The 14,832-nt window shown below is 49.5% G+C and overlaps 1 protein-coding gene across 7 annotated transcripts in view; it reads right to left on the bottom strand.

Annotated features, from left to right (window-relative positions):
* The window catches only part of OTUD5 (OTU deubiquitinase 5), a 36,113-nt gene that overhangs the window by 13,556 nt on the left and 7,725 nt on the right, over positions 1-14,832 (bottom strand). For all 7 annotated transcript variants that reach the window (XM_009197546.2, XM_009197547.3, XM_009197551.3 and 4 more), the window contains exon 2: positions 8,496-8,589. In XM_009197546.2, coding sequence (XP_009195810.1) covers positions 8,496-8,589 — 94 coding nt within the window. The remainder of the gene's footprint in view (positions 1-8,495; positions 8,590-14,832) is intronic.

The raw sequence follows: 14,832 nt of genomic DNA, 5'->3' as shown, positions 1-14,832 counted from the left end.
CAAGAGGGATAACAGGCCAGGCATGGTGGCTCACGCTTGTAATCCGAGCACTTTGGGAGGCCGAGGCAGGCAGATCACTTGAGGTCAGGAGTTCGAGACCAGCCTGGCCAACATAGTGAAATCCCGTCTCTACCAAAAATACAAAAATTAGCCGGGCATGGTGGCAGGCGCCTGTAATCCCAGCTACTTGGGAGGCTGAGGCAGGAGAATCGCTTGACCCCGGAGGCAGAGGTTGCAGTGAGCTGAGACTATGCCACTGCACTCCAGCCTGGGCAACAGAGTGAGACTCTGTCTCCAAAAAAAAAAAAAAAAAAAGAGGGATAACCACATGGCAGGCCTTAATGATGGGGATTAAATGAGATAATGGGTATAAAATAACTACCACTGGGCTTGGGACAGAGTAGCCACACAGTAAATCGGAATTCCTTCCTCCATAGGGAGGCCTGAATGTGGGGTACTGTGAAGGTGACAGAGGTGAGTAAAATCCTGCCCCTACCTTCGGGGAGCACACAGTCTAGTAAAAGAGATAAGACACACATGCAACTAACTTTAGCTTAACTCAGGATGGGCAGCCTGTGGCCCGAATAGTCCAGGCGTCGTGAGATTTGGTCAAACTAAGGCGAGAAGGAAACACACTCCCTCTGCTTCGCTTGAGGATCTTCACACATGCCGTTCCTTCTCTTCAGGACGCTCCTTCCATCCTCGTCAGCTGCCTACTTCTCAAACACCAATGTGTTCTTTATTTATTTATTTATTTGAGACAAGGTCTCGCTCTATCGCCCAGGCTGGAGTGCAGTGGCGCAATCATAGTTCACTGCAGCCTTGACCTCCTGGGCTCAAGCGATCCTCTCGCCTCAGACTCCCAAAATGCCTGGATCACAGGTGTGAGCCACCGCGCCTGGCCCAACATGTTCTTTAAATACAGTTCCCCACTACCCAGGACACCTCTATCACCAGATTTATCAGAGGTGTGCATAGACTTCTGCCCGACTGCACTGGGCTCCCACTGAAGGCAAAGGGCAGTTCACACCAAAGTCCACCCCCAGCTCAGGGCCCGATACAGTAAAGGAAATCAGGAAAAGTTTATTGAGCAAATGGATAGGCTGGGTAAGCCACAGAGCTCTTCTCCCTGTGAAATTAAAGTGGACCTGAAGATCATGCAAGTCTGATTTCCACTGGTTTAGGGAATTTCCCTTTGTTTCCCCAGAGGACCACTGCTCTGATGGGATCTCCCTAGGGCACTGGGCTAGGGTCAGGTCACACAGGAACACTCCCGAGTTCTTCCCTGTCAGTCTACCTCTCTGAAGAACTGTCAGAAGAACGCCTTCCCTGCCTTCCCCTTCCTACTCTGGAGGGCTCTGTGAGAAAGGCTACTCTGAGATAGAAAATAGGGCCCATGTTTGCCTCCTGTCCTCTTGGAGGTGAAGAGACCTGAAGGGTAAGGGGGTGTGGAGGTTGTGAAGGCGGGAAGGGGGTAGCCCCTTCACCAATGTAAACAAGGATGTGGGTTCTGCGGCCACACTCTCCCCCGCCCTCCCCAGCGGCATTTCCAGCAAGTCACATGTCCTGCGCACAGGCTGGGGGCCCCCTGCTGCTGCCTTTCTTAGAAGCCAGGACCACAAAGCCCGCACAGTGAGCTGCTTGAGGAGCTATTTCTGTAGGCTGAGCTTGGGGTACTGGGAGGCAGTGCTGTTGGCAGCTGCAGTAAACAGGAACAAAGATGAGCGTGAAGGGGTTAAATAGGGGTTGGTTGGCCAGGCTCAGAGAGATAGGCTGAGGTGATGGAGAAAGCCCATCTCCTATGGAAAGGTCAATTGTCATTTCCAGGCCTGGGAGTTCTATCTTCAAGAGCTAGATGCCAGATGCAGGAAAATGGGGGAAAGAGAGGAGACCATGGAACAGGGAAGGGATCTGGGGGAAAACCCCCTGAGGGTCCCATTTCTCTGCTACTGACCCCTTTGGCCTGGCAGAAAGGCTCTGCTGCCTCCTAGCTGTGTGGCAATGGATAAAGCCTTTAACCTCTCTAAGCTGAAATGTCCTCGTGCATAAGGTAGAGACAGTAACTCCTCTTCCATTTGCTGGGTGTTGTCAAAACTACACAGGAGGTTTGCCAAGCACCTAAGGCACAGTAGGTGGTCAAGAAACAAGAACATCATTTGTCATGACGACAATGATTCCTTCATATTGCTAGTTACCCACAAGTCAGCCAGAATGTTGCCATAACCACTTATGAAGCCCTTCCTCATTTCTGTTGCAATTGCTCAGTCAGAGGAAAGCCCCAAATGCAGACCTAGGATGCATGTCCTCTCCTGGCTCTCTACCTTTAGTGAAACCAAAGGTCCCCAAGTCTACCTCTAGGCCCTTAGTTCTAACAAAACTTCAGCAGTTAAATTAATATCAAGTTAACAATACAGGCTTCATAAAACAGGGTCCTAAACTATGGACAAGTTATGACACTTCTTTCCTTATCTGTAAAATGTAAAATACCACCTTCTCTCCTCAATCCTACGACACCACTGATAGGTGATATGGTATAACATGTACCTAATCACAGCTTTTGGTGGGGAAATATATCACACTGACTATAAGGTATATCCTAAGTTTGGAATCATTAATGTGGAAGAAAATATACATCTCCAAATCAAGGAAAACAGCAATAGTAGGACCCCAACAAGGGAGAATAGGATTTCTCCAATAACATAAGGCAGGAAAAGCATCTAAGCACAGAGCTAAACACATAGGAAGTAGTCAACAAGAATTCATTTTTGGCCAGGTGTGGAGGCTCACACCTGTAATCCCAGCAATTTGGGAGGCCAAGGCAGGTGGATCACCTGAGGTCAGGAGTTTGAGACCAGCCTAGACAACATGGTGAAATCCCATCTCTACTAAAAATACAAAAAATTAGCCAGGCGTGGTGGCAGATGCCTGTAATCCCAGCTATTTGGGAGGCTGAGGCTGAAGAATCGCTTGAACCTGGGAGGTGGAGGTTGCAATAAGCCAAGATCACACCACTGCACTACAGCCTAGGCAACAAGAGCGAAACTGTCTCAAAAAAAAAAAAAAAAAAAAATTCGTTTTTCTGACTTTCCTAGCTCCACCTCTGTCCTCCAGAAAGCCCTCCTCTTCCCAGAAGGCTGGCACACAGGGCTGGGGGCAAGGCATGACTTCCCTGTGGAGGGGTCTGAGGTTGGGGGGATGACCTGCAGAGGTAGGGGAATTCAGAGAACTTGTTTTGATAGAAACTGAAACTTCTCCTGCTGACGCTGCACTTGTGGGCAATCTGCACCTGTTCTCCCTTCCCAAAGGCCAGCTGGAAGGGGGTCCCCCACCATTCTGCCTCTGTTCCCATCTCCAACTGGGCTCAGAAATCCTCAGTAAAATACTACAATTGGTCCCATACCAAAGACTTTTCACACTCCAACTCATTCTACCCTTACCAAAACACTCTTACTTTACCCAGGAGACACAGAAATGTGGCAAAGCTGGCCTGGGATCACACGTTTAGCGGGGTGAAGGGGAGGCCAGGCTCTCAAAGGGTAACTGCTGGCCCCAGCTGATATTACCACCCTCACCCCAATCTAGCCACCATCTTAGTCGCCTTACTCCTGGGGCAGGACCTGATCTTGTGTGCCTCAGTTTCCACACCAGCACAAGCAGGAATCAGCTAGAACTCAGGAAAGGCATGGGAGTGGGCAGAGATTATAGATATCAGGGGCTGTATCTCTCCCTAGGGCCACAGAGGCCAACATGAACATTACCGTCCCCATACACACCCTACTTCTTTCCTTTTTCTGGACACACAGAGACACCAGTGTAGAAATGCACATGTGTATACACATACAGCAGAGCCTGCCAAAGATGCTCCCTGAGGTCAAATGCTCACCCAATAAATCCCACAACAGAGAACTATCACATTCAATGAGTAGATGCCCCTGCCACTTCAGGAAAGACTGAAGATAAGAGGCTCTACAAACTGAGGAAACCCCTACCCCACCAACCTCCTTTCTAGCCTCTGGCAGGGTAGGTGGAGGGCAGGGAAAATAACCAAGAGCTCTAACAGACTAGCCTCAACCTCTCTCCTCTGCTGCCTGGGAGAAGTCCTCATGTAACTAATGTAATGTAACCAATAATGTACCCAGATTTATGTTAAGAAGCAAGACATGACAGCCTGGATTATCTTCCTATAGGGTCCTACCATTTGCTTTAGAGACATCTGAGAACCGCCTACTCCCCAGGTAGCTGCCTGCCAGCCAGAAGAGCCACAGCAAGTTCCGCTAGGGGCAAAAAGGGAAGCTAGGTGTCTACAGGGAACCTAAAAACAAACCACACAAATGTGTGTACACACAGCTGCAGAGGGAGACAGGGACCTGGTCTGCTCCCCACTACCATCCTGGTCCAGTGGAACCCTGGCCCCACTGACAACAAATCTCCTGAGGAGATAAGCCAGGATAAAGGTCTCACTTGTCTGTCAAGCAGCCGTGGTGTGACCTGGTCTGTGGTCCCAACTACCCCAACTAGCATACCCTCAGTGGGAGAGACAGAAGAACTCATCCCCCTGGAGAGTCTGGTTCCTGAGATGTGTGCTCCTCTGCTCAAGGATTCCCACTGCAAGGATGAGAAACCTGAAGGATACAAGGGAGATACAAGGAAGCTGGTGTACAGGAAATGGCCCATGGGAATCTTCTTCTTTCTGAGGCCTGGTTCAACCTCAAATACCAATGTTCTGACACTGGTTGTATGACCTAGACAGGATAGGGTCTTGGCTTTCTCTTGAGGCCTCAGTTTCCCCATTTATAAACCAATCAAAATTGACCTCAGATCCACCCCTCCTAGTGCTGATGGTCCATGTTCCAAGACCAAAAGGCACAGAAGAGTGGGCCTAGCCAATGTTTCTGGGCCTCATCATGGTAACATGCACAGCCCTTGCCACTCCCCCATGGCCCATGTAGAAACAACCATGTGGCCTCCACTCTGCCCACAGAAACTAGCACCAGGACCCTGGTCAGGGTTAGAGGTTTCTGCTGAGTCAAAGCCACATGGAGAGAGGGAGCAAGGGAGAGATGCAGAGTCACATTTCCAGGAGGAGGTTATCTGAGCATAACAGGGACAGGGTGGGCCACAGGATACCTCTGAGGCTCAGGTTCCCACCTCCCCTCCACCCAAGCCTTCACTGATGCTCATGAATCCCCAATAAGAGGAGGTGGGAGAGAACTGAGTGCAAGCAACGGATATTGGTTCACTCAGGGGAACCAATGGCAGGCAGGCAGCTACCTGGGGAGTAGGCAATTCTCAGAAGTCTCTAAAGCAAATGGTAGGACCCTATAGGAAGATAATCCAGGGGAACAGAAGGCAGAAACCCACTTGCCTCAAGAGGCCCAACAACAGAGGGCCATGTGCTCCTACTTGGAGGAGGTAAGGTCCAGAGATGTCAAGGAACACAGTCAAGGTCATCCAGCCAGTTGACAACCAAGCTAAGAAGCTAAGGATCCTAGGATCATAAAAAGAATGTGTCCTGGCCAGGTGCGGTGGCTCACGCCTATAATCCCAACACTTTGGGAGGCCAAGGCGGGTGGATCACAAGGTCAGGAGCTCGAGACCAGCCTGACCAACATGGTGAAACGCCATCTCTACTAAAAAACACAAAAATTAACCAGGTGTGGTGGTGCACGCCTGTAATCCCAGCTACTCAGGAGGCTGAGGCAGAAGAATCGCTTGAACCCGGGAGGCAGAGGTTGCAGTGAGCCGAGATCACGCCACTGCACTCCAGCCTGGGTGACAGAGGGAGACTCCATCTCAAAAAAAAAAAAAAAAGAATGTGGGTCCTTTGGACACCTCTAGGTTCCCAGGCCAGTTCTGGCTAATGGCCCTGAGCATGTCATTCCCCTTTCTATGCTTCAATCTTTTCACCTGTCTCACGGGATAATGATCCAAGTTTTGCAAGTGAGCCTGAAGCACCCAGCTGAATGTCTAGCACAAAGCAGGGGTCAAGGAAACAGTGCCCTCTATGTTTGCAACCCCCCAACTCCAACTCCAACTCTCTGCTCCACGTTCCTTCCACTATTCAACACATGACAGGAAGTCAGCCTGTAGGGCTTCACACTACAGCCTAAGCTGACTGCCATCTGTCCCCATCCAGGCGAGGCTGGAAACTGGGGCGGGGGGGGGGGGGGGCGGGGTGCCGGGCAGCAAAAAGCCCAGGGACAAAGTCCCCTTCCCAGGCACATGTATTTATGCACTCTGCACCAAGGAAACCTCCAGATAAGGTCTAGAGACCAGGGGCCATGTACTTCGGGGGAGAGGCCACAGGACCTCTGAGGTTTTACAGAGAAAAGCCAAAGGCAGCCCAGTCAGGGGAAATGTGTAGCCATAGTCCTGATAAGGAAAGGCCTTCAACCTGCTGTGGTCAGCTCTTCCTGTAAGTAGAGGCCCCTTATACTGAAGGCCCCAGTGGGAGGAAGGGTCGGGAGTATTTGGGGAGAAGAGCTAGATACACAGATACACACACACACACACACACACACAAATACTGCTCTTGATACGAGTTACTACAACAAGCCAAGTAGCCCCAAGAGTCGGGGGTATTTGGGGAGTACAGCTAGATACATACACATACACACACACACACACACACACACACACACAGCTCTTGATATGAGTTACTACACAAGCCAGGTCCTTACTAGCCAGCCCCGAGGCTTACCCTCAATGACTGCCCAAGACTCAGATGCCTGCTGTACTCTCTGATCCTAACTCCACCAGCAACCCTGCTTACCCCACATCCAGCCTGAGGTCTGGACACAGGGCCTCGCACCTAACAGGCCCCCACCTATTCTTTCTTTGCCTTTCTTTTGTCCAAGATGCCCCGAAACCCAGCTCTTCCTCTGGGAAACATCCCAGGAAAAACACAAACTTGAGACAGAGGGGCAGGAGGGGTAAGTTTTTTCCCAGTCCAACAGAGCCCACTGCCTGAGCCTCATCTGCTTGGCAGAATAGAGAGGAGACCACTCACTCCACCCTTTCAACAGACACATGTGACTCTGAGGCACCACTGAAAACGGCATCTGGGTTTTACAAATGCTACTGTTCCATGAGGGTCTACTATATGTGTCAGGCACTAAAGGGATTTACCAAAGCAACTTCATTAAATCGTTACAACATTAGGGTATTTTAGCTCCATTTTATAGATGAGGAAACGGCCTCAGGAAAGAAGAGCTGCTTGCCTAAGGTCATACCAAGAATCAGGGGTGCAGCCAGGGATGGAGCCTGAAACACTCCAGCCCACCAGTAGACATGGGGGTTACCCACAGACAGAGAGAATAGCAGACCAAGAAGGAACTCAAAGAGGCATTGAGAATCAACATCATTTCACAGACGGTAAGACCAAGGCCAAGTGTCACAGCAGTTATGAGTCAGGGCCAGAACTAGAAGGTAGGTCTTCTGACTCCCAGCTCAAAGCTCCTATCAGAGGGCACTTTTCCTTGGTAGGTATCAGAGCACCAAAGGGAGGATCAGGGTCACATTCCCAGCTTCCCCTTCACCCTAGCACAGGACCTCACAACTACTTGTGGGGTCACAGATTCAGAGCCAAAATGGCCTCAAAGATCCAGCTCAGACTGGATAACTGATGGTATTAAGGCATTATTAATTCTGTTAGGTGCAGTAATGGCATTTTGATTAAGTTAAAAAGAAAAGAGTAAGTCTGTATCTGTCAGAGAAACATACAGAAATATTTACGAATAAAATGATCCAATGTCGGGGTTTTGCTTTAAAAATACTCTTCTTTCAGGGGAGTGAGAAAGAGTGGGCGGGATAGTGATGAAACAAGGCTGGCCACGTGTTGACTATTTTGAAGCTGGATGATGGGTACATGAGGGTTCATCATTCTACTTTTATGTAAGTTGAAAAAAAAATTCTATGACATAAGAAATTTGTAAAGATCTAGTTTGGTAGCCCCCATATACACAGATTGAGGAACAGAGACCCGCAACACACCAGAGATGGGATCTGGGTATAAACCTAGGGGTCATACAGCCAGGGTGGCAGCAGTGTGCTATGGTTAAGAGCATGGGCCTCAGACTAATCTAATGCAGACACTGAATCCCAAGTCTACCACTTATTATTTTACTCCAGACAAGTCACCCACCATCTCGGAGCCACTTTTCTCATCTGACAAATGGAAGCAACAATAGTCCCTACACTCACCTAGCTCAGGGGGGAATCAAAGAGGTTTCCTGTAGCACCTGACAGACCAATGTGTCCCAAAGGATATTATTTTCTTTATCACTCTTCTTGCTGTTATTATTCATATTAATCTTGCACCACTACAACGTCTCAAGACCCACGGCTAGAGGTCAGATACCAACTTGAGGCTGGAGCCTGGAGTCCCTAAAAGATTAGCTAGCTCTGCCTCAACCCTGTCTCAGGGGCTATTCCTGGTAACTGGGACACAGCTTAGGGGCAGCCCTAGGCCCTTAAGGACTAAGGCAGAGACTCACCTACAGCCCGGAAGAGACAGGCGCCATCCTCCTTCATCTGCTTGATGATGAAGCCCTTCTTGTCTCGTAGGGCCTTTTCAAACCAATGCTCCTGCTGGAGGGAAGAGGTGGGGGTCAGCAACAGGGAAAACCTACACTCCATCCCCAGGGCCCCGACCTCAAGCTCCCGAGAGGCCTAGGTCATTGACAGAGAGGACGCTGGCCAAGGTAAAGTTCTCAGCCCTGTGTGACCACTCCATGCATGTGAAGTAGGAGACTCTTTTAGGGAATCAGTTGCTGAGTGAAACTAAGACTTGCTTCCAAAAGGGTCCCAGGTGCCCTGAGAACAGTGGCCCCATCTGCCTTATGACTTTTGCTGACCTTGCAGGGCCTGGCCCAGGGAGCCACATTGCCCCAGGCAGCCAGAGACTCAGACCCAGCAAATGCCTGGGTGGAGAATGTGGCTTTACCTTAAGGAATTTCATCTAGGAAAGGTGGTGAAGAGGGAGTAACTGGCAAGAGCCTAGATCCTGAACCTGACAAAGGGCTAGAGGATTCCAAGATATGCTGTAGGCTGGGCGCGGTGACTCACGCCTGTAATCCCAGCACTCTGGGAGGCCAAGGTGGGTTGATCACCTGAGGTCGGGAGTTTGAGACCAGCCTGACCAACAAAGAGAAACCTCGTCTCTAATAAAAATACAAAATTGGCCGGGCGTGGTGGTGCATGCCTGTAATCCCAGCTACTCGGGAGGCTGAGGCGGAAGAATCACTTGAACCCAGGAGGCAAGAGGTTGCAGTGAGCCAGGATCACGCCATTGCACTCCAGCCTGGGCAACAATAGTGAAACTCCATCTCAAAAAAAAAAAAAAAAAAAAAAAAAAAGATATACTCTAGAAGGCAAAAGTGTGCAAACAATATTCTCATCTGTGACTGAACACATTTAACAGATAGATATCTACACACATATACATATGTATGTATACAAACACACATACACAAAATTGGGAAAGCTAGACAGCAAAATATTATCCCTAAGTCCTGGTGTTACCAGCGATTTCACTGCACTTTCCTTTTACAAAGATACACTAAACCCAAAAAGCTTTGAAAATCAAAAGCCTTTAGCGAATTCATTTGGCATCATAACCTGACCAGAACTGACAAGAATCTATCCCACTTGGGGTGAATATTCAAATATTTCAATGCAGAAAACATACAGGTGTTTGATTATGAGGTGCTGCCTCAGACCCTGCTGGAGGTGTTACGTAATACAAAGTATACACACCAGGTGAGTTTCATAAATTCTGAATTTTTCCTAAATTCCAAAGCACATCTGGCACCGTGAAGGTTCAACTTAAATGAACCTGTACAAATGCATATTTTTGGATTAAAAAAAATAATGACCACATAACCTCTTAAAACATAATTTTCATTTCAAAACAAAACCAACCAGAAGCAGCAGACCTTTCCTGGGCCCCTTACGCCCTCTGCTGGCTACCAGAAGCAGCCAGCCTGACCCAGTAACAGGGCTGCAAACTACAGGATCCCAAGCCTGCTCGTTGGGAACACAGGCCTGCCCAGGAATTTATAGGATCTGGGGTATCAGAGACCAGACATAGGGGCCCACCTGTCCATAAGGCCATTTTTCCCCAGCTCAGGCAAGGGGTGGAACCCATCCCCTAGGAAAGCCAGAGGAGAAGCATCTCTGGCAAAGTTGTAAGCACAAGGTTTGGAAGGCAAGAGCTCTGGATTCCAACCCCAGCTTTGTCACAAACTTGCTGTCCGATATCAGTCTCAGTTTCCTATGGAATGGGGGATATGTTGATCTACCGGACAGAGCTGTCAAGAGGTTCAGAGGAGTTTCAGGACCTAAAGAAGCTTTGTAAATAACGTACCATATACTGGGGGAAGTTGTCGCCAGTCACAGAAGGGGAAGAGATCAGCACGGAGATTATGTACAACTGAGAGGCCCTCAGCAAATCCTAGGTGAGTAGCAGGACAGGAGGGGAGGAAGAGGTGACAAGAGAATACCCGGCCAGCCCCGTCATCAGGGCCCACACCCCAGGAAGATGTGGCTGGATTTCTAGAGATGACAAAGGCACCTGGAAGCCCTTAATGAGCTTCCATGCGCAGCACAAGGACTTCTGTTTGTGCACAACATTCCAGTGGTCCAGGTGGCCCTCCTTGCCCCTGAGCCTGTGGATTAACACACTCCAGCCAGTTATGGCCAAGTCCATCCTGGCCACACAGGGTCAGCCATCTCCCAGAGTCATGGGCCTGCCCCAGCCAGGGGTCTCCAGCAGGGATGGTGCAACCATAACTATAGTCCCAAACCTGACACAAGAATGGGTTCTTAAAAAAGAACACAGAAACTTCCTGCCTTTGGAGAGAGGGGGAAAAGAGAGGCGAAAAGGAGGTCAAACAGGAGAGGGGCTCCTACTTATCCATCTAAGAAAGATTTACCAGGTAGCTACTCAGTAAGATACCGGGCTGGGCAGTGAGGACAGTGAAATGAATCAGACTTAGTCTCCACTCCTGATAAGCTCACAAACTATTTAGCAGAGGGGCAGGGAAACAGGTAACCACCACAAGGTATGAACAAGGCTGTGAAAAAGGTAAATACCAGGTGTTGTAAAACAAAAAGAGGCTGGGCACGGTGGCTCTCGCCTGTAATCCCAGCACTTTGTGAGGCCAAGGCAGGTGGATCACTTGAGATGAAGAGTTCAAGACCAGCCTGCCCAACACGGTGAAACCCCGTTTCTACTAAAAAATACAAAAAAAATAGCGGGGCATGGTGGTGCACGCCTATAATACCAGCTAATCAGGAGGCTGAGGGAGAAGAATCGCTTGAACCTGGGAGGCAGAGGTTGCAGTGAGCCGGGATCCCGCCACTGCACTCTAGCCTAGGCGACAGAGCGAGACTCTGCCTCTGCCTCAAAAAAAAAAAAAAAAAAAAAAAAGAAGAAGAAGAAAAGAAACACAGTCATTAGGTCAGGCGTGGTGGTTCACAACTGTAAACCCAGCACTTTGGGAGGCCGAGGTGGGCAGATCACCTGAAGCTGGGAGTTTGAGACCAGCCTGACCAACATGGAGAAACCCCGTCTCTACTAAAAAATACAAAATTAGCTGGGCGTGGTGGTGAATGCCTGCAATCCCAGCTACTCAGGAGGCTGAGGCAAGAGAATCGCTTGAACCTGGGAGGTGGAGGTTGCAGTGAGCTGAGATCACACCATTGCATTTCAGCCTGGGCAATAAGAGCAAAACTCCGTCTCAAAAAGAAAAAAAAAAAGAAAAAAAAGAAACACAGTCATCAAGGCTAGCACCTGAGAGGAGGTGCCACCTGACCAAAGGATTAAAACACCAAGACCTCCAAAAACGCTTGCTAACTGGGTGAGAAATGAAGTCACTTCTGCCACGAAGTACCAGGGATGCCTGGAGCCCAGCAATGAATTCAGTAGAGCTAAAGTTCTGAGTAGTACTAGGCAGGTAAGCAAGGAGAGCCAGGAAGAACGATGAACTCATATTAACTGAATACCTGCCCCATGCCAGATGCAAAGGGTGATGTCACCTCATTTAATTGTCCTGACCACAGCCCAGGTGGCAGGAAACATTACCCTCACTTTACAAAGGCAGAAAGGAGGCCAGACATGGTGGCTCACACCTGTAATCCCAGCACTCTGGGAGGCCAAGGCGGGTGGATCACCTGAGGTTAGGAGTTCAAGACCAGCCTGGCCAACATGGCGAAGCCCAGTCTCTACTAAAAATACAAAAAATTGGCAGGGCGTGGTGGCGTGTGCCTGTAATCCCAGCTACTTGGGAGGCTGAAGCGGGAGAACTATTTGAACCCGGGAGGTGGAGGTTGCAGTGAGCCGAGATCGCACCATTGTACCCTAGCCAGCCTGGGTAACAGAGCAAGACTCTGTCTCAAAAAAACAAAAAACAGGCCGGGCGCGGTGGCTCAAGCCTGTAATCCCAGCACTTTGGGAGGCAGAGGCAGATTGGATCGAGGTCAGGAGGTCGAGACCATCACAATGCTCTGGTGAAACCCGTCTCTACTAAGAGAAATACAAAAAGTAGCCGGGCTGAGGTGGTGAGCGCCTGTAGTCAGCTACTCGGGAGGCTGAAGGGCGAGAGAATAAGCGTGAACCAGGAGGCCGGAGCTTGCTGCAGTGAGCTGAGAGATCCGGCCACTGCACTCTAAGCGTGGAAGCTGACAAATGAGACTCCGTCTCAAAAAAACAAAAAACAAAAAAACAAAGGCAGAAAGAGAAAGGAGCTGGAGTTTGGATACCAACAAAGCCTAGTATAGAGGCAACAGGGAAGGCTCCCATGAGCCACAGCATAGAGGACATAGCTCTCAGCCCATCCATGGAATATCCTGGTTTGTCTCTAAACATGAAAGAGAACTGAATAGCCCCTTGCACTGCAGGGTGTGGGTCCTGGGGCAGTCAAACTGGCATCCAGGCTTGGATCTAGAGGCTGGACTGCTAGCCACCCACTGACTTTGGCATCAGCAGCCTGAAGAGTTTGGGCTCTGGACCTTCTCTTTCTCCCTTTGGGGAGAAAATGTTGCTCAGGAAGGGCTGGTAGGGGTGGGGGGGTAGGGGATAGCTCAGCCATAGATAAGTTTAAGCTCCAACAATGCCCTGGTCTGAGGAGATCAAGTCCAGGCTGTGAACTGTGGGAAAGTCCCTCCATATCTTTGAGCCTCCACAAAAAGGCTGAGTAAAGCTCCGTAACACCAGAGGATCCCAGGAGATAAGGCAAGATTCTGTAACCTAGAAGTCTAAAGGCCCAAGTGAAGTTGGAGCAGCAGGCTGTGGAACCCAACTGACTTAGGTTCTAATCTAGCTCCACCAATTATTAGCTATGTGATGAACTGCTCTGAGCCAGTTTTCCAATCTGTGAATGGGGATACCAAGCCTCCCAATAATAGGGATGCTGGGCAGACTCAAATATTACAGGGCTTTGCCCAGTAAGAGACCACTTAATGAGTTCCCTTCCTTTCCCCAGGAAGGAAAAAAGCCTCTCTAGTAGGCTGATTAATAGCCACGCAAAGATATCAAACCCTAACCCCCCTGGAACTTGTAAATGTTACCTTATAATGAAAAAGGTAGAGCCGGACATGGTGGCTCATGCCTGCAATCCCAGCACTTTGGGAGGCTAAGGCAGGTAGATCACTTTGAGCTCAAGAGTTCAAGACTAGCCTAGGCAACATGATGAAATCTCATCTCTACGAAAAATACAGGCCAGGCATGGTGATTCACGCCTGTAATCGCAGCACTTTGGGAGGCCGAGGCAGGTGGATTGCCTGAGGTCAGGAGTTCGAGACCAGCCTGGCCAACATGGTAAAACCCTATCTCCACTGAAAATACAAAAATTAGCCGGGCGTGGTAGCAGGCGCCTGTAATCCCAACTACTCAGGAGGCTGAGGCAAGAGAATTGCTGGAACCTGGGAGGCGAAGGTTGCAGTGAGCCAAGATCGCACCACTGTACTCCAGCCTGGACGACAGAGCGAGACTCCATCTCAAAAACAAACAAACAAACACCAAACATTAGCCAGGCATGGTGGCTCGCACCTGTGGTCCCAGCTACTCGGGAGGCTGAGGCTGGAGGATCACTTGAGTCCAGGAAGTGGAGGGTGCAGTGAGCCAAGATTACACCACTGCACTCCAGCCTGGGTGACAGAGGCCGGCCCTGTCTGAAAAGAAAAGCCCGGGCACAATGGCTCATGCCTGTAATCCCAGCACTTTGGGGGGCTGAGGTAGGTGCATCACCTGAGGTCAGGAGTTTGAAACCAGCCTGGCCAACATGGCGAAACCCCATCTCTACTAAAAATACAAAAATTAGCCGGGCGTGATGGTGGGTGCATGTAATCCCAGTTACTCGGGAGGGTGAAGCAGGAGAATAGCTTGAACCCAGGAGGCGGAGGTTGCAGAGAGCCGAGATTGTGCCTGGGTGACAAAGCGAGACTGTCTCCAAAAAAAAAAAGAGAAAATAGAAAGTGTTTGCAGACGTAATTAACTTACATTATTAAATCTGGAGATAGGGGGGTTATCTTGGAGTATCAGGTAGGACCTAAATGCAATCACAAGTGTCCTTATGAAAGAGAGACAAAGGGAAATTCAATACAGACAGAAAAGGAAACCAAATTTACAGAGAAGGCGATGATGAAGATGGAAGCAGAGATTAGAATGACGCAACCATAAACCAAGGAATGTTGGCAGCCACGAGAGGCTAGAAAAGGTCTAAATTCTCCTGGAGAGCTTCCAGAAGGAGTGTGGCCCTGCCAACACTTTGATTTGGAAGCAGTGAAACTGATTTTGGTCTTCTGGCCTCCAGAATTGTGAGAGAATAAACT

The sequence above is a fragment of the Papio anubis genome, chromosome X (assembly GCF_008728515.1).
Source record: "Papio anubis isolate 15944 chromosome X, Panubis1.0, whole genome shotgun sequence".
Lineage (NCBI taxonomy): Eukaryota > Metazoa > Chordata > Mammalia > Primates > Cercopithecidae > Papio > Papio anubis.
Note: the sequence above shows the minus strand (reverse complement) of the source record. Positions and strands in the feature narration are given on the sequence as shown.